General features: G+C 37.6%; 1 protein-coding gene across 6 annotated transcripts in view; it reads left to right on the top strand.

Moving 5' to 3' along the window:
• Window positions 1-2,867: 2,867 nt before the first annotated feature.
• The window catches only part of LOC141642771 (uncharacterized), a 36,229-nt gene continuing 12,285 nt past the window's right edge, over window positions 2,868-26,811 (top strand). Inside the window, exons 1-13 of one of the 6 annotated variants that reach the window (XM_074451704.1) lie at window positions 2,868-3,423; window positions 3,612-3,978; window positions 14,531-14,615; window positions 16,785-16,898; window positions 20,110-20,303; window positions 20,517-20,641; window positions 20,788-21,051; window positions 22,235-22,363; window positions 23,203-23,457; window positions 24,134-24,274; window positions 24,348-24,644; window positions 25,119-25,295; window positions 25,838-26,741. In XM_074451704.1, the coding sequence (XP_074307805.1) occupies window positions 20,210-20,303; window positions 20,517-20,641; window positions 20,788-21,051; window positions 22,235-22,363; window positions 23,203-23,457; window positions 24,134-24,274; window positions 24,348-24,644; window positions 25,119-25,295; window positions 25,838-26,741 (2,386 nt within the window). In that variant the 5' untranslated portion in view covers window positions 2,868-3,423; window positions 3,612-3,978; window positions 14,531-14,615; window positions 16,785-16,898; window positions 20,110-20,209. Of the gene's footprint in view, window positions 3,424-3,608; window positions 3,979-14,530; window positions 14,616-16,779; window positions 16,899-20,109; window positions 20,304-20,516; window positions 20,642-20,787; window positions 21,052-22,234; window positions 22,364-23,202; window positions 23,458-24,133; window positions 24,275-24,347; window positions 24,645-25,118; window positions 25,296-25,837; window positions 26,742-26,811 lie in introns of all 6 variants that reach the window. The other 5 variants (XM_074451700.1, XM_074451699.1, XM_074451703.1 and 2 more) reach the window with 5 other exon arrangements.

Below are 26,811 nucleotides of genomic sequence, written 5' to 3'. Positions count from 1 at the left end.
GTCACATCCTTCCCTACTGTAGCCCACGCATCCTTAAAGAACTGGCTGTTGTATCCATCTGGTCCAGGGGCCTTGGTACCAGGTATGGAAAACATAGCCAGTTTTACCTCTTTATCTGTCACAGGCGCATCAAGAATAGCTTTGTGAGGTTCAGTAATACACTTCCCCTTCCTGACCAGTGCTTTGTTAACAACACACACAACATTAGAACTCCCCAGTAGATCCTTATAATATGATTCAAATGCCTTATGAATCTCATATGGCTGAGTACACAAGCTGCCATTCTTATCCTTGACTTGATAAACTTTAGTTCTCATTCTTCTATGCTTGATGCTAGCATGATAATAAGCCGTGTTATCATCACCATCAGCCATCCACTTTTCCTTAAAAAAAAAAGTTTCATCTTAATGCAATTGATTTGATCAATATTGTAGATTCAAACCAACTTTAAGATCCTCATTAAAACTCACTATAGAGAAGCAAGAGCAGTGCATTTATTCTCATAATTAGGCTGATAAAGTCTATCATAATTATAATTTTGAACATGTATGATAGATGGTATATGTATGAATTCTACGAGTCAACGCAATTTTATTTCATAAAAAAAATAAAGTTTAAATTCTTAACAAAGGTATACTAGGTTGGGTCATGACACCTAAAATATAGATGTATATAGACGTACTAATTTATATATTTATATTTTATAACAATTAGATAAACCGTGAATCCATGATACATTTGATTTACAAATTTAGCAACTAAATCTAATTTTCGAAAATTTAAAACAACCCCGTAAATTTTCACGGGTGTTACGCTAGTTAAATATAAAATGTTTGTTGGATAAATGGAGGGAAAATTAAGAAAGAGGGGGATGAATTGGAGGGAAAACAAAAAAAATAAAAAAACAGAAAAAGTCAAACATACATGGCACATGCAAACTATTATGACACCGGAAATGAATTAAGCTAACAGAATCCGGCAAAAGAGTAGTGTTTCGCAACATTTTGGTTTTTAAAGGTTGTGTTTTACAAACTTTTTTTGTAAACGTAGTGTTTCGCAAAGATTTTTTTTTTTAAAGATTGTGTTTGACAAAAAAATCCTATTGTATATTTAATTGTAGAAAAAGCCAAACTGAAAGGAGTATAGTTTTTGGGAGTTGTTATTTGGAGGAATTATAGGTGCGCGGTGTTGTTATTATCTAAAAAGCCAAGCCTTTAAAAAATCAATTGTGTCATTCTCTCCCCCTCTTCTCTCCAAAAAAACCCTAGCCTCCATCCAATCAAATTTGGGGCTTTTATCGATTATTGACCGATGGTAAGCCCCCAAATAGCTTTATTTATCAATTCTTAGTATAAAACTTTATAAATTAATCAATAAAAGTCCCCTTTTGGTGAGATCTGTTTGTCCGTCTCTATTTTAGGAGTTTTTTCAGTCCTTGTCTTTCTAGGTTTTAGTTCTATTCGAAATATAGATAAGAGCGTATTGGGCGTTCCTCATATGGTGAAGATGCGTCAAATTAGTTTCGTAATGGATCGTTATATGGTATTACATATGTTGTCGATTTGTTGGTTGAACTCAATTTGGTCAGATGAAATCGTCTCTCGTCAAGGCTCAAGATTTTATGATCCTCTTGTGAAAAGCTGTTTGCGGTGATATGATGGAGCAATTCAAGTTTATAAATCTTTATTTAAATGAAATTTTATTCTAATTTGGTTCTAGTCAAATAGTATCCGGAAATTTGACACATGTTATAAATACGTAATTTATTTTCGCAGTACATTTTTTACTCATTTCAGTACGTAATTGCTAACCCTAAATTCTATCAAAATTAAAGCATTTCTTCAATCATGGATGACAATCTGGGGGCAAAATCAATATTTAGTTTTACTAATTACATAATTACTAATCAAATTATTAATTTTGTTTAATCTTCTTGTTTTCATTTTCTTCATTTAGGGTGTGTGAAATTAAAATAATTGAGCGGCACTGGAGGACGGGGTAGGTTCGGTCGCCGACAAGTGGTTGATGGTTGGTTGTCGGCGTTGGCGCGGAAAAGCGGGGGAGAGGGATGCAGAGGGGCGGGAGGAAGGAGGAGAAAGAAGCAAAAGGGGTTGGTCATCATCAGGTCGACTGCTGGTCTCTGGCGAATGGCGATGATAGTCGACCGTCGACCGTGGTAGGGGTGGTTTGCAAGGGGAGGGAGAGGATGGTCAACGGTGGTGGTTATCGGTGGACAATCGATTTAGGTTTATAATTGATTTTGATTTTCTTACCATTTACGGAGTAGTACAAATTTGTTGAAATTATTTACGTAATAAACATGGTTAATGTCTTAATGAAGATGCAATTCAATGATCATCCTAATAATTTCATACGAGTAACTCTTAATTTGCATAATTTGATTGTTTAAATAATATCACTTTTTATGCAGTACATTTTATCTTTGATAGAGAGAGAAAGTATGAGGGAAGAAAGAAAGGAGAAATGGGAAGGGTAAAATTGTCAAAAGTGTACTATGCTGAGTAAAATGTGTACTGCGAAAATCAGCACCCTATAAATATTATGACTATTTATTACTCCCTCCATTATTTTATATATGTCATTCTCACATTTCGAGACACTCACTTCTCTCTTCAATATCTCTCAAAATATATAAGTTAATATTATAAAATGTATACTCTTTTGAAAGCAAATTTTATGACGAATCTAATGATATAATTTTCATAATTTTTTCTAGAGTATATTTTTATATAATTGAAAGTCAAAGACTTACCTCATAAAATGAAAACGTCATATATAAAATAATGGAGGGAGTAATAAATTGATCATTTCTTTCCTAAAAAAAAAAGAAAAGAAAAAAGAAAGCCAAGCCTTTTGTTCTGATTCTTCACCGCTCTCAGAGTTTCACCAGCCGGTCAGTCAGTCCCCATCCTACTTCTCTCACTAGTCACTCCGTACTCTATATCCCGTAATTACTCAACAAAATCTCGCCGATCCCTACATTTTCTAAACAACTTAATTTACCCATCAATTTCCGTTCCCCCCTTTATTATTTCTTCCTTCCTTAATTAAAAGACGAACAACCTCAGATCCCTCCGGATGTCTGATAACCTAGTTTAAGGCCAGAGAAAATGAGGAATGACTCAAAGTCCGATTCATCCGGTTCCGGCTCCGTCTCCGGCTCCGGTTTAAGGAGGTCAACTAGGTCCAACACCAATTCCAGCCCTGCTAGTGTCCGCAAGTCTCTTCGCCTCGAAAATCGACCTGTTGAACAAGCCAAGTGTGAGATGGCTGATAAGACTTTGAGACAGATTGCTGACGAAACTCGAGCCCCCACTCCTAATCGCGGTCTCAAGAGGAAGAAGAGGTTGGATGCTCGTCAGTTTAAGGCAATGTTTGATCTTAAGAAAACTCCTGTTTCAGGTCATTTTCATTTTCTATTTTCGCATTACTCCCTCCGTCCCAATCATTTCTTTACCTTTTACCCATTACTCTAATATATATATATATATATATATTCTTCAAAGGTAAACAAATGATTGTGACAAGGGACTACTATTTTAGAACACCAATTGTATTATTTAATACCCAAATTTATTTGTTTATAGTAGAAACTAGATCCAAGAAGAGAAAGCTGGAATTTAATAGTGACAATCCTCATAATGGTGAGGAGGGGATATCCGAAAATAGCCGAAAAGATGTAGATAGTGGCGTTTTGAGGTCTGAGGAAGGGTTGCAAGTGGAGCGCGATGAGCATGGAGAAAGTGCTACTAATTCTGATCAAGGCTTACAACAAAATTGCCATGAAGACGCTAATGGAGAAAGCGATGGTAGTGGTGAAGGGAATATGGAGACGGATTGTGCCAATAATACAGATGCTGGGAATGTCACCAACATGAAAGCTATCCCTTCTGAATCACCTACTTGCAAGGCGGGATCTTTTACTGAAGACACTGCCAAATGTTCAAACAAACCACGGTAATAATCTCAATTATTGGTCTTTAACCATTTTGAAATGTTTATTGATCGTTTCCCATTAAGCTATTGTTTTAGTCTTGTACTTTGCTCATACTTCCATCATTTGAACACAACTTAGATTCTGATCATTATAGTTGTTGCATGACAAACTCTGTTCTGGACGGTCCAGAATAATTTTTGTTTGTTTGGAAGTACTTGGTTTACGTTATAGTAAAACAAGCCAATAAATGCAGACTGATTGTAGCGAATAGTGTTTTATGATAAGGTTGGCAACAAAGCTGGCACTTTGTTTGGATACCTACTTTGAAGGGGAGGGGAGGGAGACAAGATTCGACAGCTGTGGAGGGAAAAAATGGGAAGGGGAGACTATTCATGAAGGATATGGGATAGAAACAAGAGTGTTTTCCTTTTGATTTCTCCAAGTTGAAGAGGGTTCAGTTTATGTATTACAGAGGTGAAAACGTCAAATAGTTACCCTAGCTCTCTTTCCTTCAACTCTACACTCAGTTGTTTCCTAACAAAGGATGCATTTGACTTAAAAAAGGACACAACCCCACCTGTCAAGTGTCAAGTTTGTGGTTACTGGATTTAGTCCGTTTCTCATGTACGCGGCACCGCGTACTAGTTTGTATGTTCCATTAGAGAGTCTTTTGCGCGTTAAATTGCTGTGTGCGATACTCTACATGAGTGAAGTAGCTTATCCTGTAATAAGTAGGCTTAACTAAGTGACATTTTAATACTAAGAGGGAAGATGGGTTTTGAAATTAACATACCCGCTTCGCTTCTGAATACTATTACTGTTTTCATTCTAGTGTTTGCATTTTGAGGCGTGCAGCCATTCAATGATGGTTTCAGAAATTGATTTCATGTCGGCCGACCTTAAATCATTTTGGGATTAAGGCTTTGATTGTTGTTGTTGTTGACTTGTTGTATACTTAGTAGCAATAAAATTAGTTGGTAATGCGTTTTCGCTGTTATTCTTTGACTTGGAATACGATGGAGTGGAGCAACATGATTCATTAAACCCTCTACGTTTTAATTATCGTTTAGCATTAGAAAATAATCTCGTTGATTTCATTAGAGGAGTAAGGCTCCATACATCTAATCTTCGTAATCTGCCATAAAAGTAGACTTTTTTTTGATGGGTAGTAGGTTACGTTTTGGTACTTGGAATATTGGCTCTTTGACATGAGATTAGCCGAGGTAGGGGAGGGAAAAGGAGGGTGCATATATTGTGTCTACAAGAGACAAGACAAAGTGGGTTGGAGATAAAGCAAGGGTGGTAGCTAGGGTTGAGCAAAAAATCCGATTATCTGAACCGATCCGATATTCAGTCCAAATCCGATCTGATTTTTTGGATATCCAATCCGAAAGTTAAGTTTGGATCGGATATCCGATCGGAAACTTTTGGTATTTGGATCGGATATGGATATTAGAATGAAAACGTTTGGATATCCGATCCGATCCGAAAATATATTTTTCTAGTATTTACTGTTTTTTCTTGCTATTTATGACCAATTTTTTTAATTAAATGAGTGTGTTTAGATTGTAGTTCTTATACTAGGGTGTTTAGAATTATACTACGTTGCGGTTTGGACTATAATTTTAAAATCGTTCCATTTTTTTGTGTTATTTTTTTAACTTTTAGCATTGCTTTAAGTATACTTCTTTAATTGATACAACAACGTTAAAAAGTACCAAAACTATGTTAGTTGTACCTAAATTTTAGGTCGGACATCATTGGAGTACGAAAACAAAAGAAAATCATCATGGAAGACGATAAATTCAATAGTGTCTTAAACTCAATTTTCAAGTAAATTTAAAAGTATGGATATCCGATAGATATCCGATAGATATCCGCATCCGATCCGATTATTTTGGATACCCGAAACATTGGATATCCGAAAGATTTGGACGGATATGAATATCTGCCTTTAGGATTTCCAATCTGGATATCCGATCCGAACTAGCACTTTGGATCGGATATCCGATCCGTGCTTTGCCCGCGCCTTGGGATTATAAGCTTTGGTACACGGGTAAAGACAAAAGTCGTAATGGAGTGGGTATTATCATTGATAAAGATTACATTGATGATGTGGTAGAAGTATCGAGAAAGAGTGATAGGATTATGAGCATTAAGCTTGTAGTCGGGGATGAGGTGCTCTTATAAGTGCTTACGCACCTTAAGTAGGATTGGATGCTTCTTTTCGACGAGCCTTGCCTTCTTGGCTCGGAGATTTGGGAGATTTGGAAGAAGTTGTAGAGCGAGTCCTTATTGGAGAGAAATTGATTCTTGGTGGTGACCTCAATGGGCATGTGGGTACTAGTCGAGTTGGCTTCGAGAGCATTCATGGGGGTTTTGGCTTTGGGGAGAGAAATGAAGCAGGAAGTGACATTAGGTTTTGCTTTGGCATATGACTTATGTATAATGAACACTTGGTTCGAGAAAAGGCATTCTCATTTGGTGACTTATAGGAGTGGAGGAAATGATAGTCAAATTGACTTCCTTTTGGTAAGGAATGTGTGGAGGAAGGAGTACACCGATTGCAAGGTCATACCTGATGTAAGTACCGGAACACAACATAGACTAGTGGTGCTTGATTTTCGGGGTAGGAGAGACTTGAGGAAAAGAAAGGTAATCGGCGAGGCACGAATCAAGTGATGGAAGCTAAGAGTGGAAAACTAACAAGCATTTTTGGATAAGGTTGGAAGTAACGGTATTTGGTCGGATTGTAAGGAGAAAGATATAGATGCAACGTGGGAGAAATTGGAGCATGTTGTAAAGGATTTGGCGAGGGAGGTGTTAGGGGAATCTAAAGGAAATAGACCATCAAGTAAGGACACATCTTGGTGGAACGATGAGGTGAGACAAGCGATAAAGACAAAACGTGAATGTTATAAGATTTTGAGGAAATGCATGAGTGAACAGAACTTTGAAAAGTAAAAGGAGGCTAGACGAGCCCCTAAAAAGGTAGCGCGTGATGCGAGAGCAAAAGTTAACCAAGAAGTGTTTGCGAGGTTTTGCCAGGTTGGACACGAGAGAAGGATATCTATAAACTGGCCCGCATAAGAGACCGAAAGACGAGGGATATTAGGAGAGTTAGGTGTGTGAAAGATATGGACGACAAGGTTTTGGTTCAGGATAACGAAATAAAGGGTAGATGGAGTTCTTACTTTGATACATTATTCAATAGACATCAAGAGCAAGGTTTTGGGTGTGTACAAGTAACACCAAGCATGGCTAATCGGGAATTTGTGTGTACAAAAGAGTGAAGTTAGAAAGGCGTTAAGGAAGATGGGTCGAAGAAAGCAGAGGGACCGGATTGTATACTCATAGAGGTTTGGAGGTGTTTGGGGGAGAAAGGAATCAAATGGGTAACCATGCTCTTCAACAAGATTTGGAGGAGCAACAAGATGCCACCTGCTTGAAAGAGAAGCACTCTGGTCCCTTTGTATAAGAATAAAGGTGATGTTCAAGAGTGTTCCAATTATAGGAGAATTAAACTTATAAGTCATACGATGAAGTTACGAAAGCGAATAATCGAGCAACGGTTTAGGAAATGTGTAGACATCAAAGATAACCAATTTGGATTTATGCCTGGGAGATCGACTATGGATGTGATTTTTATCATGAGACAGTTGATGGAACACCATCGAGACAAGAAGAAAGACTTGCATATGGTTTTTATTGACTTGGAAAAGGCATATGATAGGGTACCGAGAGAAGTACTTTGGTGGGCTTTGGCGAAAAAAGGCGGGCATGTATGAGGGGGCTAGTGCAAGTGTTCCGCACTAATGTTGTCGAACACTAATGTTGGGAGAACGGAAGAATTTCCCTTACCATTGGGTGCATTAAGGTTCCGCACTTAGTCCTTTTCTCTTTGCTATAGTTATGGATGAGTTGACAAGGGATATCCAGGACGACATCCTTTGGTGTATGATGTTTGCCGATGATATTGTGTTGATTGATGAGACGAAAGAGGGGGTTGAGAGAAAGTTGTAATTGTGGAGGCATACTTTGGAGCTCGTGGGTTTAGGCTAAGTTGGAGTAAGACCGAGTATTTGAGTGTAAGTTCAGCAACGTGGCGGGGTCGACAAAGGTGGGGAGTATTATTTTCGATGAGAATGTTGTTTAGGGGTCAGATTTCTTTAGATATCTAAGATCTATTATTCAAAAAGATGGGGAGTTAGACGGAGATATGGCTCATAGAATTAAAGCGGGATAGTTGAAATGGAAAAGTGCTACAATGTTTTTATGCGATAAAGATATGCCTCAAAGATTAAAGGGAAAATTTTATCGCACGACGATTAGGCCTGTCTTACTTTACTTTATGGCTCCGAGTGTTTGGCCATGAAACATTGTCACATTCAAAAGATGAGTGTGGCGGAGATGCGTATGTTGAGGTGGATGTGCGGCCATACATGGAAAGATCGATTAAGGAATGAGGTGATTAGGGAAAAGGTGAAAGTGACGCCAATAGAGGACAAGATGATGGAAAATCGACTAAGATGGTTTGGCCATGTGAGAAGGAGACCTATGGACGGAAAAGGTTGCTACGGGTAGAGGGAGACCAAAACAGAGAGTGATAGAGCACGATATGAGATATGAGATTTCTCGGGCTTTATGAGGGAATGATGACGAAGAGGGCACAATGGAGGGAAATGATACATGTGGATTTTTAGTATTGGACATTATTTGAAATATTTAATGTTTATATTTAATTTTTAAAAATGTTTTTGTTCTTTTCGGATTTATTACACCTTTTTACCAACAACTTTCTTATATATTAATACTTGATTCACTTTTAAGGTATTTAGGACCCTTAAGTTTTACTTCGGTTTTCAAAATCGTTTTAATCTTTATTCTCGATTTAATTTCAATGTTTTTTATAAAAGAAATCTGTACTTCGAATTTAAAACCTTAAGTTTACCTTCTTTTGTATTATGTTTCACTCCCCTTTTGTTTTTCACTATTTCTTTTTTAAATTTTCGCATTTTGAGGTGTGCGTTCATTCATGGACGGTTCTAAAGGATGATTCATGTCAGCCTACCCCAAATCATTTTGGGATTAAGGCTCCGATGTTGTTGTATCACCTCAAGGGCTCTTGATAAGACGCACGCGACTTTCAGTCCGTCATCTCTCGCAAATCACGAGTTTTTATTTGGGGTGGGGGTGTTGGTGGTTTGCTATCTAGACCACAAACAACGTTACCCCATGTATTAAGGCTACCGCAAATGGCGCCGCTAGGAGCTTGCACATGTACGCAATGTATTTGCAAAATCTTTTCTTGATCGTATTAATGAAATTCTTTTCTTGATCGCCTCAAGGGCTGTCGCAAATCACGAGTTTTTATTTGGCCACTCATTTCATTGATTGTGTGGTGCATTTTTAGCTTTTGTAGGGCATTAGGGCTAGTAAATAAGGCATTGGGTTTTGCAAGGGGACACTATGTTAGTTCTGCGGAATGAGTCTTGTAGAAGAAAAAGCAGCAAACTATCCATAAGTCAAGTGAGGTCCATTCTGAAACCAATTGGTAATAGGGTATTAAATTAGTCTCGCACACTTACGGTTATCGATGCTCTTGGATGCACACTTACGGAACCTCTAGAATCTTCCCCTTTCACATGCGTGTTATTAAAACTTCGTCGTAATCGATCTCCAGTTAACCAAGGAAACACGTATGGCGATGCTACTTTCAGCCATGATGCTGCTCTAACTCGAATACATCACCACATCGCCTAACCGTAAGCTTTATCATTGTTGTGTCCCTTAGCAAGAAGCGTATAGAGGCAAGAGGGAAAATCGGTTCACAAGTGAAGTGAAGTGGAGTTCCATCTCTTCCATCCCAAAACCAACCGGGAATAGAAGGTATAACGCACAAACTTATAAACTAGTTGCTCACTCCTTCTACCGCCGGCTTGGTCATTGGTCATTGGTCATTGAGTGAAAGTCGGAGGTTAGATTCTAGGAATCTGTGGAGGTTAAATATAAACCAATATGCTGCTTTAGAAAAACAACAGAGGCGAAACCAGCTCCCTGCAAGATGGAGGGAAAGATGTCCAAGACCGACCCAAAAAGGAAGCGTCTGCAATGAATGGTCCTAGCCTTGAAAGTCTCGCTTTTGACTATATCACCCCATACCACATGGGCTTTTTCTCTGAACCAACTGATTGTTAACAAACCCCACACGACTTGCTTTGTATTGTTTATGAACTTGGATTTGAACTCCAAAAGGATGAACTCTGTGGTATTTAATGTGATATCAATCATGATCACGCCATCACGGTAATAGTTGCGAATTGCGATTACGTACTGTGATGCGCTAGGTGCCCAATGTCACAGTTTATTTCCTCACCTTCGCGCTGTCACAGATGTGTGGTCATATAATGACCAGAATATTGGCTTACAGAAGACTAGATCTTTGACTAGTCGTTGACCAATGATCCCCTAACAAACTTTCGGAAACCTTAACTTACGACTTAGCTATCTCAAAAGGAATTAAATGTTGTTGTTTTGAGAGCCCTTGTCTTTTTATCATTTGTTTTACTTGTATACATATTGTATTATCTAACAAAAAAAAGCACTTTGGTTCTATACAACGTACTTGCATAGTTGCATGTATTCCCATGCACTTGTTGGTATTTTTTTGGATGTGCATAGGTCACATTTTGGGTATGATTTTCTCAAGGTTTTTAATTTTTGGAATTAGAATACTATCGCCCATATACACATATTATGCTTATTGGCTTTGGTAAACACTTGGGTTAGATGGGATTTTATTTGTTAAGAATTGATGCAAAATAGTAAAATGGCAAGAAATATTTTCCTTGTTTGTCACTTCCATTTATGCTTTAAATGTTACCTACTATATTGAGCATTCCACCTTAGTTCTTAACTAAAGGCCTAAGATCATGCCTTTCAAAACAACTCACTAATCTGGCTTGTGATTTCTCTTATTGGTCCGTGATTTTTGCCTTACCATCCCTTATTTACTAAAGCGGCTCTAGTTAAAGCCTCCACATTGATTCTCAACAAAAAAACGCTTCTGTTGTCAGCACTACAAAGCCTCTAAAGCCTCTAGTTAAAACCTTTTATTGGTTGGTTATCTTGCACGGAGTAATTATGTGATCCTTTATCGTGTTTGAATGTAAATATTTACTAATAATATATTTTACTAATAATATAATATAAGAATATTTATTCGTATTGCATTATATATTAACATGATTATTTGATTGTTATGTTTAGTTTTTATCTTTATTCATTGTCTATATTTTTTAGGGGAACATTATCTAAATTATGTCTTTCGTTGATAACAAAGATTTTAAAGGCAAACCATGCAATCACTAGTTCTGCTATTGTAAAGTGAAGCTTACAACAACAACAACATCAGAGCCTTACTTCCAAAATGATTTGGGGTCGGCTGACATGAGTTATCCTTTAGAACCGTCCATGGGTGAACGCACACCTCAAAATGCGAAAAAAATAGAAAGCAAAAAATGAAAAACGAAAGGGGAGTGAAACATAATACAAAAGCCAGGTAAACTTATGAGTTTTAAAATCGAAGTCCGAATTTCCTTGAAGAAAAAGAAAATTAGGAGGTGTTTGGTTGGAGGTGTTGGAATGGAATGGAATGGATTTGAGTGATTCTAGTGTTTGGTTGGGGTATTTTGGAATTGAGTTAGAATCCTGATGGATTCTAATTTCACCCCAACCCCTTGGAATCCCATACCCACCTTCTCACTCAGGTTTCTAACTCCATTCCCCCTCCATACAATTTTAGAGTGAACCAAACAATAAATAATAGGTATGGGGTTCTAAATCCATCCCCTCATGGTATCTCATTCCATTCTAATCCATTCCGACCTTTTGAACCAAACGGCCCCTTAGTACGTAGTACTTACTGATGAATAGTTGCATGGTATGTCGATGGGTAGAATTTGTCTAGAAGCGTCTGAAAAGTAGCTTAACGTATTTAGTGGACAATCTTATTTTAGATGATATGTAATGAATATTGGTTTGTTTTGTTTGAAGGGTAAAGATTTGAGATTTTGAGGTAAGAAAGAGAAAATGAAGTTAAGTAACTGAAACCCCCCTAATTACCCAATACGATTGGTTTATAAAATAGACCTCTTTTTTTCCGCATCCTTTTAGACCAAGGCTGACAACCAAAGTCCTACCAACTCCCACATCATACCCTCTCCTTCTGTTTGTGAGATGTTTGTGAGATGATCACTGCAGTGTTTCACATTCACTGCTGTTCCAATCCTCCTTTAGTCTTCTTTTCTCTGTTGTTTACAGAACCTTATGTTATGTTGACAGCTGGAAAAAAAGAACATACATCTGATGTACTACATTAGACTATTATGTTGCTGAGCATATGTGTATTTTTTCTTGAGTTTTTTTAAATTTATAAGTTACTTTTCTAATTTTTTGACGTCAAAACTCAAATTTTCCGAGTTTATTTATGTAATGTTTTTGAGTTATATTGTAATTTTTTGAGCTTAATGTTTAAGTTTGTAAACTCAAAAACTTTATAGTATACTCATAATCAAAGTTAAAACAAAACTCGAGAACTTTATCATAAAACTCAAAAAGTACACCACACCATCTGATGTAGTGCACAGGGTTTTAAATCTCGGCCGAGACGTATCGTATCGCCCGAGATGTATCGGTATCGGAGGCCGCCGATACGAGATATCCCGAGATGTATCGGGTAAATTGAAAAGAAGAAAGTATCGGCCGAGACGACCGATTTATAACGTGTATCGGCCAACTCGGCCCGATACAGCCCGCGATGAACCCGATATGAACGAGTTATAACTTGTACCGGCCAAGTTTTTTAATGGAAAGCTCTTAGAAATTGTATAGCATTGATCAAATTAATTATCCTAAGTAGAATTAATCTTAACTTTATATGAAATAGTCAATAGATGATGAAATATCTACAAAAGCTTGTAAAATAAATATCACCGCGATAATTGCGATTCGGAGCGCGACGGCCGAGTCGTGGACGATTCCGCGACTCCGTTACCGCGACCGCGATCGCGACCGATACCGCTATTTAAAACCCTGGTAGTGCATACTTACTGTTGACAGCTCAGTGGTCAAACTTGACCATCAATCTTGTGTTCCAATTGTCAACTTCTCTGTTGCTTGGACTCGGTTAAAACTTAAAAATATCCAACATGGGTGCGTGCCCAAGTATCGGATTCGGCTATTTTATAATTTTTTTTTATGATTTTGGTCTAAAACGAAATGTCCGAGTGTCCTACCCTTGTTCGAGTGTCAAGTGTCCGACACGGGTACACGAGGTAATATTGAAGAGTCCGAACAACATAGGTCAACTTTGTCCACCAAAGTTGGAGTTTGTATTACTTAAAAGTTAAAACAGTATCTTGTCAAGCAAGCAAACTATTGCTGAGGTCTTGTGGTACTTGGAAAACTCAAAAGAGGTAATCCTCGTATGCTGGCAGACGCTTGGGGGGATGTGGAGGAGTGGTCTATCCATTAAGAAATTGGGGGAAAGGGAATGGCAGAAAATTACATTCAATTGGATGGGAAATTGGTTCATAAACTGTCTGTGCTGTTTGATTTCATCAAGCATTAAATGATCACCCGATCTTCAGTTATGCGTCTCTCGCTCTCTTGGAAGTTGTAAGTGCTCTATCAATTATTGCTAGGGAGATTGTGTCCGATCCCCTAACCTTACTTTGCGTGGGAGCCTCTTTCTTAGTAATGGGGTAATAATAAATGGTAGTGAGCTGCCTCTATGTGATTCCTTTAGCCAAACATAACTAAACCTTGATTGGTTATTTAGCTTCCCTTTTTCCTAAAGAAAAGTTTGCAGGCACAGCAATTTAGGATTCTAAGCCACTTTTGTTGGTAAAGGCACTTCAGTGTCCTAGAAATGGGCAAAAAAGATGTGCAAGAGGTGTTCATGTTTTCATTGTGGGTGACGTTTTGCAAACTAAAGGAGCTTTCTGATGGTGTGGTTGAAACATTTACCGTTGCATGGTTTTTATATAGATAACTAGCATTCGACGCGAAAGACTTGTACCAGATAATTGTTTTGGTTAAATATATATAATTTAATTTAGGCACTATCATAAATTCATTTGTCAGGTAATTAGTTCAATAGTCACGTAAAATTTTATTTTGGGAGTTAGTCTCTTTTTATTGTTTTCTTAAAACTGGAGAATTGTGAACCCACAAAGATCAATTTTTGTTCTGAAATTGTGAATTTGGTTCTTTTGCTATCCTGGTTAGATTGGTAGGTAACTTTTCTGTGGGATGTGCGGTTGGAAAGTTTACAATTTGCTATGAACATTTGGAAACCAAGTTCTATAAATTATGTTGACTATATGTTCTTTCATAGTTTCAGCTTTGAAAATGTTCTATAGGCGGTCTTGTGTTTTTTCCACTCTATCTTCTGTTCCATCCTGTGGGCCTGCCTACTTGTAGGGATCAAGTTACGACAGTTGTAAACAAACATCATGGCTGAATTGTAATTCAATTGTCAGCTATTATAAAATTCTCCTATTACTGCAGATTAGATCAAGATTCTCCAAAGCAGGAGTGTTGCGTCTGTATTTCAAATTCCATGAGCTGTGGTGGTTCAAACATTGTTTCTCAGGTTGGCTTTGTTACATTTCCATTAGTATATCACGATTCCCTAGTTTTACAAGGGGATACTGTCTATTTAAAATAGTTTGATTTGAACTTCTGATATCAAAGGCATGTAGTTTATAAGATGTATTGGTAGGTATTGTTACTAATTATATACTACTATATTACTCCAACTCGGCTGCAAGTGTTGGATGTGACACGTGTTTTGAAGAAAAATAGGTTTAACATATCTAACGTAATTACTTTTTCACATACGGACTTTACTTTTTCACATACAATTTTTCATTTAACTTTCTATATTATACCCTTTTACCTAAGCTTAATCAAACTAACTCTTATATTAACCTTTCTAACAAAAACTGAATCTAATTGCTACAAAGACTTGAACAATGGATTATAATTCTCCAATTGATGATGTAATTTGCTTGGGTTTTAATTATTAATATTTGTTTAGTTGTATTTAATTTATCAAGGTTTTTTGCTTGTTAAAAATTGAAATTTGGTTTTATGGTTGGTGGAAGGCACGGTAGTGGCCCCCCTTGTCCACATTCAAACGTCCCTGGACGGCTCTCGGAAGAAACATCCATATGAACTAAATTCCCTCCCGCACAAGGAGTGGTAAATTCCCTGGCTTGTCCATATAAGAAATAGGGTAGGATTCATACTAGCCATATCAGTCCATATCAGTCCACTCACACTACTCGCTTGATGTGCGGGGGAGGGAGTGTCGGGGAAGGGCGGTCGTTAGGGGTGCACGGTGGTGCAAATTGTGTAAGGGTCCTGCGAGGGTTGTGTGAGGGACTGTGGGTGGTGTGCGAATTGTGTGAGAGGAGGCAGGGGATGGCGGGTCTGGGGAGGGTGGTGAGAGAGGTCGGGGAAGGGAGGAGATGGGGTGGTCGGAGAAGGGGGAGTGAGCCTGTGGAAAGGGAGGGTCTGGAGAAGGGACAAGTAATTAAATCGACCGGCCTACTCAAGCCGACTTGAGGGTAGCTTTGCCGAAGAAGGGACAAGTTCGCCGAAGAGAGACCGTCGGTGGTGAAGGGAAAGGGTTTGGAAATCACCTAAAATCATGACAAGGGTAAAATCGTAAAAAGTGTATGTGAAATAGTAAAATGCGTATGTTAAAAAGCATGACCCATTTCTAATGGTTAAGGTATTATGGGGCAAACTGAGAAGTATATATTCGCACTTCATGAAGGATGTGGGGAGTGGTAGTTGCTTAGTTCAAATTTCAAAATAGCACGCCTAAGCTCAAGGCTCAGCGGGACACTAACCAAGACGCCTCGGAGCAACTTAAGTGTGCCTTGTGCATAAGGCGTACCAAGCGATGCACTTTGCCATGCATATTCCATATTTTTTCTTCTAATTTGATAAATTCCCTTTCCCTTTACCCCATTATCCATACCTTGTATGTTAGTAGTTCTCTTTAAAATTCAAGAAAGGGTATTGTTGCCCAATATTCATAATTCATATTGAAAATAGAAATCTGTTTGCAAAATGACTCGCTTGTTTCATGCCTTGCCCCTCGGTGCCTTGGACCCTCGTGGGGTTGCGGCTGTCCAGGAGTTGGATGTCACCATAATTAAAGAGTTTTCAGCGTAAATATTGTTCGAACATCGAAGCGAGTGCTGCCTTGAGCCTATCCATTTGTTCCTTTGAACTTTAGTTGACGTGTTTTGTTTTAGGCTTTTCATCTATGTAGGAATCTTTGTCAGATAGGCTAAGAACATTCTTATGATTGTTTTGCTGCGTCATAATGTGCCATTTAAGGGGTAGGCATCTAGCTTGCACTTTAGTGAGGCAAGCTATGCTGTTTCAAAATAGAAAATGTAGCTATCTATGCATAAGTATTACTTAGAATTCAGAAATGGAAAAATAAGCTACAATAATCAAATATTTCATAGTAATGGATCGTAATACCACTTTAACAACACTATTGACACCATATCGTGTCCATTACTTGTAGCCAGTGAGTAACATAGCCACAAGATATTACCATCTTTATGCACCCATAGCCGTAGCCACGCCTTCTATTTCACAAAAGATGTTAGCATTCATGCCTTGTATTTACTTATTCTGTTGAGTGTGCTTTGCCCAGAAGCTACTGATAATTTAATCATTGCATCATTATTGTTGGATGATTACCCTAACCGTTTGATGTAATGAATTAGGATAGAGGGGAATGCTCTAATGCTAGGGTTGAAGATGGCCAGAAAACAAATAGAAGTGATTCCCTTGTTGATTCTAATCAGGACTCATGTTTCTCATGCAAGCGGGCTGGAAATCTCTTGTGGGTAATTCTTTCTGTAGTACTAGCAGTCACCACTTAACTTATTTTTTTTTGAGTAATATGTTACATGCTAGATAGGTATTGGAATGCTTGATTTGTTGCACACATTCTGAACAACAGGGTGGCTTTCACTTGGTATTGTTTTAATACATTCTTCTTGTTGCTAGTCAATGAGAGTGGTGGAAAGGAAAATTTGTGCCCTTAATACTTCTGCAGGAAGTGTTCCATCTAGCTTTTCTGGAGTTGTTAATGTTGCATCTGTGCTTCGCTGCTCTAACTGATGTGTAAACACAAGGGTCTAACAATATTTAATAGAGAATGAGCTTAATGGCGACTAGTATGGAATTTTGTAGCTAGTAACAAAGTAAATGACATATAAAGTATGAGCAGTAGAATGATTTCAGCAACACAAAATGAAAGGTAGAAGAGACCAAAAGACCCACCACGATGGCTAAGTATTTTGTTCCAGGAAAATCGACAAAGGAACTTCCTCAAAAAAACACAGTAATTTTGAAAAGGGAAAATGTATTTGTTTCATTTAACTTGATTTCAGTCATTACATGAATGCCCTATATATAGTAGGCTTAGAACACATCCTTACCATCTATTCTCAAGATGCTTATCTAAGGGCTAATAAGGAACATATAATAGGACAATTCAGGCATAACCAATACAGCAAAATTGAGTCATAAGCTGACAAAAGCAGCTTGTACAGTTGTTCTTGAATTTCCTTGCGCACTACTCTTCTGCAGTTCAGTGTAGGAGGAAAACCTGAAGGAGAATGACAGCCTGTAATTCTCACAATAGGCCGAGTCTTTTGGACCTCCTTTACCTGCTTAATTATTCTCAAAAGGCCTGTCTTGGATTTACTTGGCCCATGCTCCAAAATTTGCTCATACTGCTGAAACAGACTGTCTTTCTTCTGATTTCTACTATTGAAATTATTAAAAACTGCCTTAGGTACCCTGGACTTAATTGTAACTTTTAGTATGAGGATTGAAGGACTAGCAGCGTCATCCTCTGAATCACCTTTTTCCCCAGCCAATTCTTTCCTGAACTCAGACATGTCATGCCTGACATTGTGGTCTGATCAATTTTAGTAGGACCCACGGCCTCAACTCATGTTGCATTAACGGCTCCATATTCTTTCATAGATTGTTTGATAATTTGCAAGTCGCTATTGCTTTTCAGGTATTCTCCCTTACATTCATATTTTGGGTTGAGTTACTAGATTTCTTCACTTTTTGCTATACAAGAAAAAAGTTCATTAAGTAGAAACTAAAGCATAGGAGGACATTACAAGTGTTTATAATTCATTTGGAGGAAAGTTACTGGCCTGTAAAAGAACATGTTTCCCTCTTCCAATGTGAAGCTTCCCCAAATATGATCCTACGAGTAACTACAATGTAAAATTGTTCTTGAGTTTCGTACAACCTAGATACATCCGAATACGGCTAAAACTGCACATTTCCGAAACAGCTTTTTTGTCTCCTCCCTCACATTGCAATTCATTTCATTATCATAAACCTCACAAAAGAGTTATGACGTGTCATATGTCCATTGCTCTTCTTGAATCCCAATATCATCTCCATCATGCCATTTAGGTTATTCCTCACTTTGCTTTAAAATTATGAAATCCTGCTTTTGCTTTTGGCTTTGAGTTGATTATTGTTTTGATAAGTGCGAACCGATTCACAAATTTTAGTCCACATAGTCATTGATGTCATGGCCATTGCATTGTTTCCGTGGTTTCACTTTATGTACCTATCTTTATATTGTGTATCTGACACATAGGTTTTAGACTTCATAGATGCAATCACGATTGTACCGGAATTGTCTGTTATATTTCATGTTGTCGGAGCCTCAGTGGTTGGCGCTAATTTTTGTTAAGTTGATTTTTTTTGATGAGGCTCCTGTCACTATAAAGTTGCAAGTGATTCTTATTCCTAATTTTGGCTAGCTGATACGAATTCTACTCAAAGAATAGAACTCGTGAGTTTGCAGCAGAATTGTCGGATTTTATATGATTTGTCGGATTTTGTATGATTTGAAGGGTTTTATGAACTGTCGAATCTGTAATTTTTATGTGTTTTTGGTATTTTAAACAAAAAAAAGAAAACAAAGGATATTTGCTTGAGCTAGACCTATAACTCAACCAATGGTGATTGATTCGCAAGACCTATTGTTAACAATCGTGCTAATGTCTTAAAAGCGTCAAACAAGAACAAGGTTTGGAACGAAACGCGTCGAACTTAGGGTTTACAAATCATGTAAACGGAAGCTTCTGCTTATTTTATTAATCACTCAATCGATATGTTAAATAACAACACAAGACCTCCTTATATAGGAGCTAATAACCGACTAATAAAAGGAATAAGGAAACATGCTTCTTTAAACCGACTTGCCTATTCTAACGTGTGCTAACACGTTTTCCATGGCTCTATATTGCCTTATTGTACTCCTTATTACTTTAGGTAAATTAACTAAAAGAAATAACAATAATATACTCCCTCCTATCCACTCTTTTCTTCCCCTTTGAAGTGGGCATGGAGATTAAGGGTGGGGAGTATAATATTGATAAAGATATGAGTGGGGTTTGGGAATTGGAGAGAGGTATGAATAATTAGGATTAAATATTAATAAAGGAGATGAGTTGGGTTTGGTTATTGGAGAGAGGTAGGAATAATTAGAATTAAATATATTAATAAAGGATATAGTGGGGTTTGATGAGTGGAGAGAGATAGGAGTATAATATTAATAAAAACTTTCTCAAAAAGGAAAGGGGAAGAAAACCTGAATAATCCGTTTTAGGAAATAGGGAAGAAAAGAGTGGATGGGAGGGAGTAATAATTAACTAAACCAGATTTTAAGAAACTTGGAGACTTTCCTAACACCAAATAGGCTACTAATTAGGAAAAACTGAATTAGGAAAGATATGACGACCAATATTGTGCTTGTATGCATGTTTTCCAGCTCTACGGACTTTCCTTCTCCAGCTCCACGCACTTTCCTTGGCGTCCAAGCAAAGTACTAAACTTGGCGCCCAAGTAATGGAGTGAAACCATTGCTGAATCTGTAGCTGAGTCTGGCTTTTGACTGAACAGTCGTGGGTTCTGTTCATTTTGTTCATTTCGTTGCTGAACTGGATCATTTTTGCATCACTAGCATATCTGTATCGTGCCTGACGTAGTTTATGGTTTCTCCCATAAAGGCGTTGCAGTGGAAAATCATGCCAAAGAAGTTATTGCCTTTCTTGTTTACGGACTCGTGAAAAAAACACACATATTCCCATTTGGTACTGCTCTGAGTGCATGAAGAAAAAGCTGGCCCTTGGTGTGCATTCTGTGTCAGAGGGTATAGAAGCAGTTTTGGATACAAGAAAAGTGGATTTGTCGAACTCAGAAGGTACTGAGCTAGTGAGATTCATTTTCTAAGTGATAACCAAACCTTATTAGTTAGATAATGTAACCTTTTCTTTGACCAAAATTAGAAGTGTTGTTTGTTCAATCACACTCTAAGATTGTAAAATATTAATGTATCACCCTTCTATTTTTACCGTCTTACATTGATTTATTGGTTGTGATTATTGATCCTCACACTCTGGTTTCTTTGTATCAGGATCACTTTGTAAGAATGAGTACTACGTCAAATACAAAGGTCTTGCTCATATTCATAATTGCTGGATACCGGATACTCAGTTGCGTCATGAAGCTCCTGAACTTCTCACAAAGCTCAGTGAACAGGTGTGGGAATCATTATCTTTGTTGGTGGGCAGTCTCAGCGTACTCTTAATATTAGATTAAACAAATACGCTTTTGTGCTGTTACTTATAGTTCTAGATTGTGCTCTTTGTTTTATTTCCGACACCAACTGACTTCAGCCTTTCCAGGGGACATCGTGGAATCCAGAGTGGGCAGTACCACAGCGTTTGCTATCGAGGAGATTAGTAATTGTTGGCAATCAGGATGCTGGCTTTGCATCAAAAAGCCATTTTGAGTGGCTTGTGAAATGGCGTGGCCTTGATTATGATCAAGCTACATGGGAGTTGGAGGATTCTGAATTCTGTAAGAAACCTGAAGTTCAGCAGCTCATGCAAGAGTATGGAACACGTGATAATGGCTCTAAAATTTCATTTATACTAGGAGATGATGAGGTACGAAATTATAATCTTGGAATAGTGCCTTTTGATTTAACTTTTTTTGCTGAAATTTTAGATTGGCTAGCTCATGATAATAACTTCAGTTATTTCTTTTCTGGCATTCTTTGTGGCGTATTTATTAAGCAGTTGTCTTTACTTTAATTCCCCAAGTGCACTTTTCTGTTTATTTGGGTGCTCTTTAGCAGGTAGAAAACACAAGCATGCTCTCATTGATAAGTCTGATGCTCATTTCCTGTATCCATGTGTGCCTTTTTTTTGGTGGTTGTGAGATGTCTATGATGTATATTTACATCTAAGGACACTTGTTAAGCACCCAACTATTGACAATATCTTCAATTGCTTTATCAAACAGCTTAGCATCCAAGAGTAAGGTCTAAGCAGAAATGTGGCTGAGTTTACACAGCTCTTTGCCTGCTTAGGCGTTTGATAGGGGTGGGATGGACTAACTATATATAGTTCTGTCATTTGCTGCATTTTGGCTATGGTGTATGTGATTTGGGAAGAAAGAAACACCAGGGGTTTCAGAGGGTGTGTCACGAGTACTGGCCAGCTGATAAAAAACATAAAGTTCATTGCTAGCGTTCGAATGCTTAAATGTGCTAATGATGAGAATTTCGGGCAGATACTTGCAGCATTGAATAGTCATTAGGAGTATGCTTGTTATTTAATAGTGGTTGTTTGTGGTTTGTATTTTGTAAGATACTTTCCCATTTTATTTCCTGGAATGGATGAATAAAAATGAGTATATTCTTGCAAAAAAAAACTATATATAGTTCTGCAAATTCAAATTGAAACATGTGAAGAGTCCTCCAATTTGATTTATTCCTGACTTTAAGTCCTCTATTTCCTTTTTCGAGTATCTCTCCTACAGAAAGTACGAGGCCCAACTGTAGGACTAAACTGTAGCTTTTTGTACAAGATGCAGAAACTAAGTTTGTCATATAGCTGGAAGGAGGATCTTCCTTGTTTTATATGGTCTTTAGTTCTTTACAACTACTGTATTGGTTATCTTTTCTTTTTCCTGTGCATCTTGGTTTTACTGTAATGATGATGTATGCCTGATTGCAAAATGACAGAGTTGCATCTAACTGTTTTTGATGGGGACAGTCTTTCTTTCACTGATCAACAAGATAATAAATTGCCTTCTTCGGGTTATGTTGATTTATGTCATTTGTAGACTCAAGAAAGAAGAAAGACTTCACAAGTCAAACATGGAAGAGTTTTAGATAGCTACCGCGCTGAAATTGTCAGTAAGCTACGTGAGTTTTACCAAAAGAGCCATAATGCTGTGCTATTTGATGAGCAGGTTCGTTTAACTGTTTATAATAGAACTGTATTATCCTCCCCCAAGTTAAACTTGTATGTCCTTACTCTTTACCCTAGATTGGTGTGAAGTAGGATATAGTTGAGTTTATGCTAAAGTTTCGACTTTCGAGGCATACATTATTGACATTCTTCATCAGTACACTTGTACTCTAGTCTTATATTTATTTATATATAACCTCGTTTTCTGCGATTTCTTCCTCATCTAAAACGACACATTACTTGAGAAAAATAATAGGCAAGCAATATAGAGTAGAAAAGGGAAAAAGGAGGTGGGCCACTTGATGAGAGAAGTGAAAGACCCAAAAGAGAAAGAGGAATGATCAAAGAAATGGATCAAAAAGGAAATGAGGAAGAAGTCAATGAAAAGGAGGGAGTAATATAATACTATCTAATGCTCGTGTTTCGCTAGCATGGTTATGATTTTCAGGTCTTTCAGCAAGTGACAGTTTAAGAGTACTAGTTTTTGCCATTAAGTCAATCTTCAAAGCGGACTGATTGTTTAAGTGCTACTGATTGACTCCTTCAAGAGATTTTTTTTTTTTTTAATTTTTTAATCTTTTATATTTTTCTCCATTTAATTTATGCGACACAGATTCTCTTCACAATAAGGCATTTGAAGTGATAGTTGTTATATTGAGTTTGGTTCATGAACTGATGTTAGAAAATCAAATCAAGGGGAACGAAATTGGTCTTAGTATAATGTTTGCACTTTAACTCTTATTTAGAGTATTCAGTACATGGCAATGCATGTTGCTTCTCGAATCACTCAGTTTCCAAGGAGGGTCTATTAACTATGATGACACTGAATGATTTTCGCAGGATAGAATAATGAAAATAATCTACTTTATTTCATCCATATTAAGCAATGTCCATCGGCCTCTTCTCATAATCACTCCACATGAATCCCTGTCTAACTGGGAGGCTGAGTTCATACGTGTCGCTGCATCCATCAATGTAGTAGTTTATAGCGGGAATGCCGATTCACGGAATATTATTCGAAATACGGAGCTCTATAGAGAAGATAGTGAGCTGATGATGCAAGTGCTGATATCTAATGTGGAAGCAATTTCTGAGGTATGTGCATAAGGTGTATGTATTTAATATCATTTCTACTTATTTTTGGTGTATGAGTATGTAATATCAAGTAGAGGTACTGATACGATTCTTGATATAGTTTTAGAAACAGATTCAAGTTTAGGAATCAAGTCAAATAATGGTAGTAGAGTCTGGATTAGATTTAGCTTTAGCTGGTTGTTAACCTATGGATTAAGTTTAGTATTTTATTTGTCTACTACTTAGCTTAGGAGTCTTTTTCTTATTAACCAAGTCATAGCCTATTTAAAGTAGGAATTGTATGTTATTTTTATTCAGTAAAGTTTAATAAGAAAAACAGAAACTTTTGCGTTGCAATTGTTGAATTCGGATCGACGAGTCTCGTTCCAAACTTGGTTATTGTTTGACGCGTTTTCAGACATTAACTCGATTGTTATTCAATAGGTCTTGGATATCAATCACCATTGTTCGGATTATAGGTCTAATCCGAGCAAATATCCCCTTTTATGTTTGTTATTTTCTGTTTGTTTGTCACGCCAAACATGTGACACCTTTTCAGTTCGTTAAAGTCAGTTATTCGCTTCCGCATTCGTATCAGATACACTTCAAATATAATTCTACATTAAATAACCATGTGGGTTGATGTTGTTGCAATGTTTACTCAATGTGGCCTAATTCTGATCATATTGAAATGCAGGACTTGGAACACATAAAGGGGATAGATTGGGAAGCCATTATCGTTGATGACTGCCAAGAACACTGTTTTGTAAAGCATGCTGATTGCATCAAGGCTTTCGCAACTAGTTGGAAATTACTTCTGTTGAATGCTCAGCTAAAGGTGCCCCATTTGCTATCATCAATTTTGTAATATTGGCCTCGATCTCTGCTTTCATAACTTATCTAATTCGCAGGATACTGTAGCTGTATATGTCAATATATTGTCTTTGCTGGAGCCTCTTGGTAGTTCCGATAATGGTTACGGACATTTGAATGCTTCAACAAATGACGACATGAGTGTGTTGAAGGAGAGACTGTCTTCCTTTATTATTTCTCCAAGGTTTCAGGAATACTGGGTTCCAGTGGAGATTTCTAACGTCCAACTGGAGCAATATTGCTCTTCTATGCTCTCAAATTCCACTGTTCTACGATTATGTTCCAAGAGTGATCCTATTGGCTCCCTGCATGACATTCTTATTTCCACGCAGAAGGTTACATATTGCTAAATTTGTTAACTTAAATAATGAGTTGACATGCATGCCTTGATACTATATGCTAATCTAATGCTCCCACCCATTTATTTTATCCCCTTTTGATGGTCAAACGATGTCGATTTTGACCGATATTTTATCACAATATACAATAGGTACAAAGTTTTAAAAATGACAATATGCTAATAAACTGGTTCCCTTCTTTTCGCTTTGAAGTAGTAGTTATTTGCTTTAATTATTGATGCAACTTTCATGTTGGGTCATTTGGATATAAACCTCTTTGCTAAGTTTGCATACGTCTGACATTCTGACCCCACTTGCCCCACTATTTACGGGAACCCTTAAGGCCCAGGGGTAATGTTTGTTGTATCTCTACTTATATTTGGAGATATTGATCGTAAAAATAGTGGATTGAAGTAGTATAAATTATAAATTCCTATATGAACACTGAATTGATTTTTGCACCATCTGCAGTGCTGTGATCATCCCTATATAGTAAATCCCTCGCTGCGAAAATCACTGCTACCTGAAAATCCTTCTCAGGATGCTGCACTGGATATGGGAGTTAAAGCAAGTGGCAAGCTACAGCTTCTCGATAAACTCCTATCAGAATTTAGGAATCAAGGGCTGAAGGTGCTTATCCTTTTCCAGGTACAATGCTTAAGTCCTATGCAAGAAGAAAACTTACGGAAGCAGAAACCAGTCAATATTGTATAGTGGAATCTAAAGCCTATGCGCTATGCTACACGTAGGGTTAGCTCTCGTGAGTAGACCACTAGAGTTTCGATAGAGTAAGAGAAACCTTTATTCTCATGGACTGGCTGTCTGGTAGTCTATATCATTCCATTTGGTCAAGTCTTTGGTAGGATTTAGGATAAAAAAGAGGATGAATTCCACAGAGTGGTTGTAGCAGGACCTTGTCTGGTGATGTGCTGAGGGTTTTGTTGGTGTATAAGTTGGTGTTAATCCTTCATAATTTAGTTTTTGTATTAATATTGTATTTACCTTAGTTAGGAGAGAGCTCACTACTTTATGAACCAAAAAGTTACACATCCTATCACCAATTGGTTTTAGGATGAAACCTTCTTGGGCATATGAAGTGAGCTCTCTCTCTTCCATGGGTGTGGCCTAGACCCATTTTCATGGTTTAACACTTCTGTTTAATATAAATGTGTTATGTCACTCTGTCACAGTCAATTGCTGGTTCTGGAAAGGATAATTTAGAATTCTTACTTGACGATCTACTGACATGGCGGTTTGGTAAAGATTCTTTTGAACACGTTGCTGTTGGAGGTCAACCTTCGAAAAAACATGCTGCTTTGAACAAATTTAACAAGGAGAGTGATAGGTCATTTTTATTATTGGAGAGACGAGCTTGTCTTCCTTCCATTAAACTGTCGTCAGTTGATTCAGTTATCATCCTGAACAGTGACTGGAATCCCCTAAATGACTTAAGGGCTCTGCAAAAGATCATTATAGATTCAAAGCTAAAACCAATTAAGGTCTTTCGTTTCTACTGTTCGTGTACTGTTGAAGAGAAAGCCCTTGTCATGGCTAAGAATGATCCAATCCTTGACAGCACTGTGCCTTTAAATCCAAGTACTAAGCAAATGCTTCTGATGTGGGGTTCTTCGTACTTATTCTCAAGGCTAGATCAATTTCACCGTGATGATATTGTTAAGAACATAACCACTGTCTCCCTTGGATCTTCGTTTGTGACAGACGTCTTTAAAGAGATAGTCTCAGTAGTTAAAAATGACGAAAACGGCAGTCAAAGTAAATATATCTCTGAAGTTCAATTTGATGGGAGGTGTTATCTCAAGAATACTCTCCTTTTGGGGGAGCAAAGAAATCAGGTACAGGAGGGAATGCCATCACCTGATTTTTGGATGAAGCTTTTGGAGGGAAAGCTACCTCAATGGAAGTATCTGGCCGTGTCACCCGAGAGGAATAGGAAGCGGGTTGACTATTCTGATGACTTATCTTTGCCACCAGATGTTGAAATTGATGAACCAATAAAGAGGCGAAAGGATACTTCTCCTAGGCAAGCTGGACTACAAGCTGAGAAAGTTAAAGACATGAACAAAGAACATCAAGGTATGGTTATGAAAAATCTCTGCCGTCCTTTCTAATAGGCTTTTGTTAATTACTCTCAGTCTTTGACGTT

The sequence above is a fragment of the Silene latifolia genome, chromosome 2 (genome assembly GCF_048544455.1).
Source record: "Silene latifolia isolate original U9 population chromosome 2, ASM4854445v1, whole genome shotgun sequence".
NCBI lineage: Eukaryota > Viridiplantae > Streptophyta > Magnoliopsida > Caryophyllales > Caryophyllaceae > Silene > Silene latifolia.
Note: the sequence above shows the minus strand (reverse complement) of the source record. Positions and strands in the feature narration are given on the sequence as shown.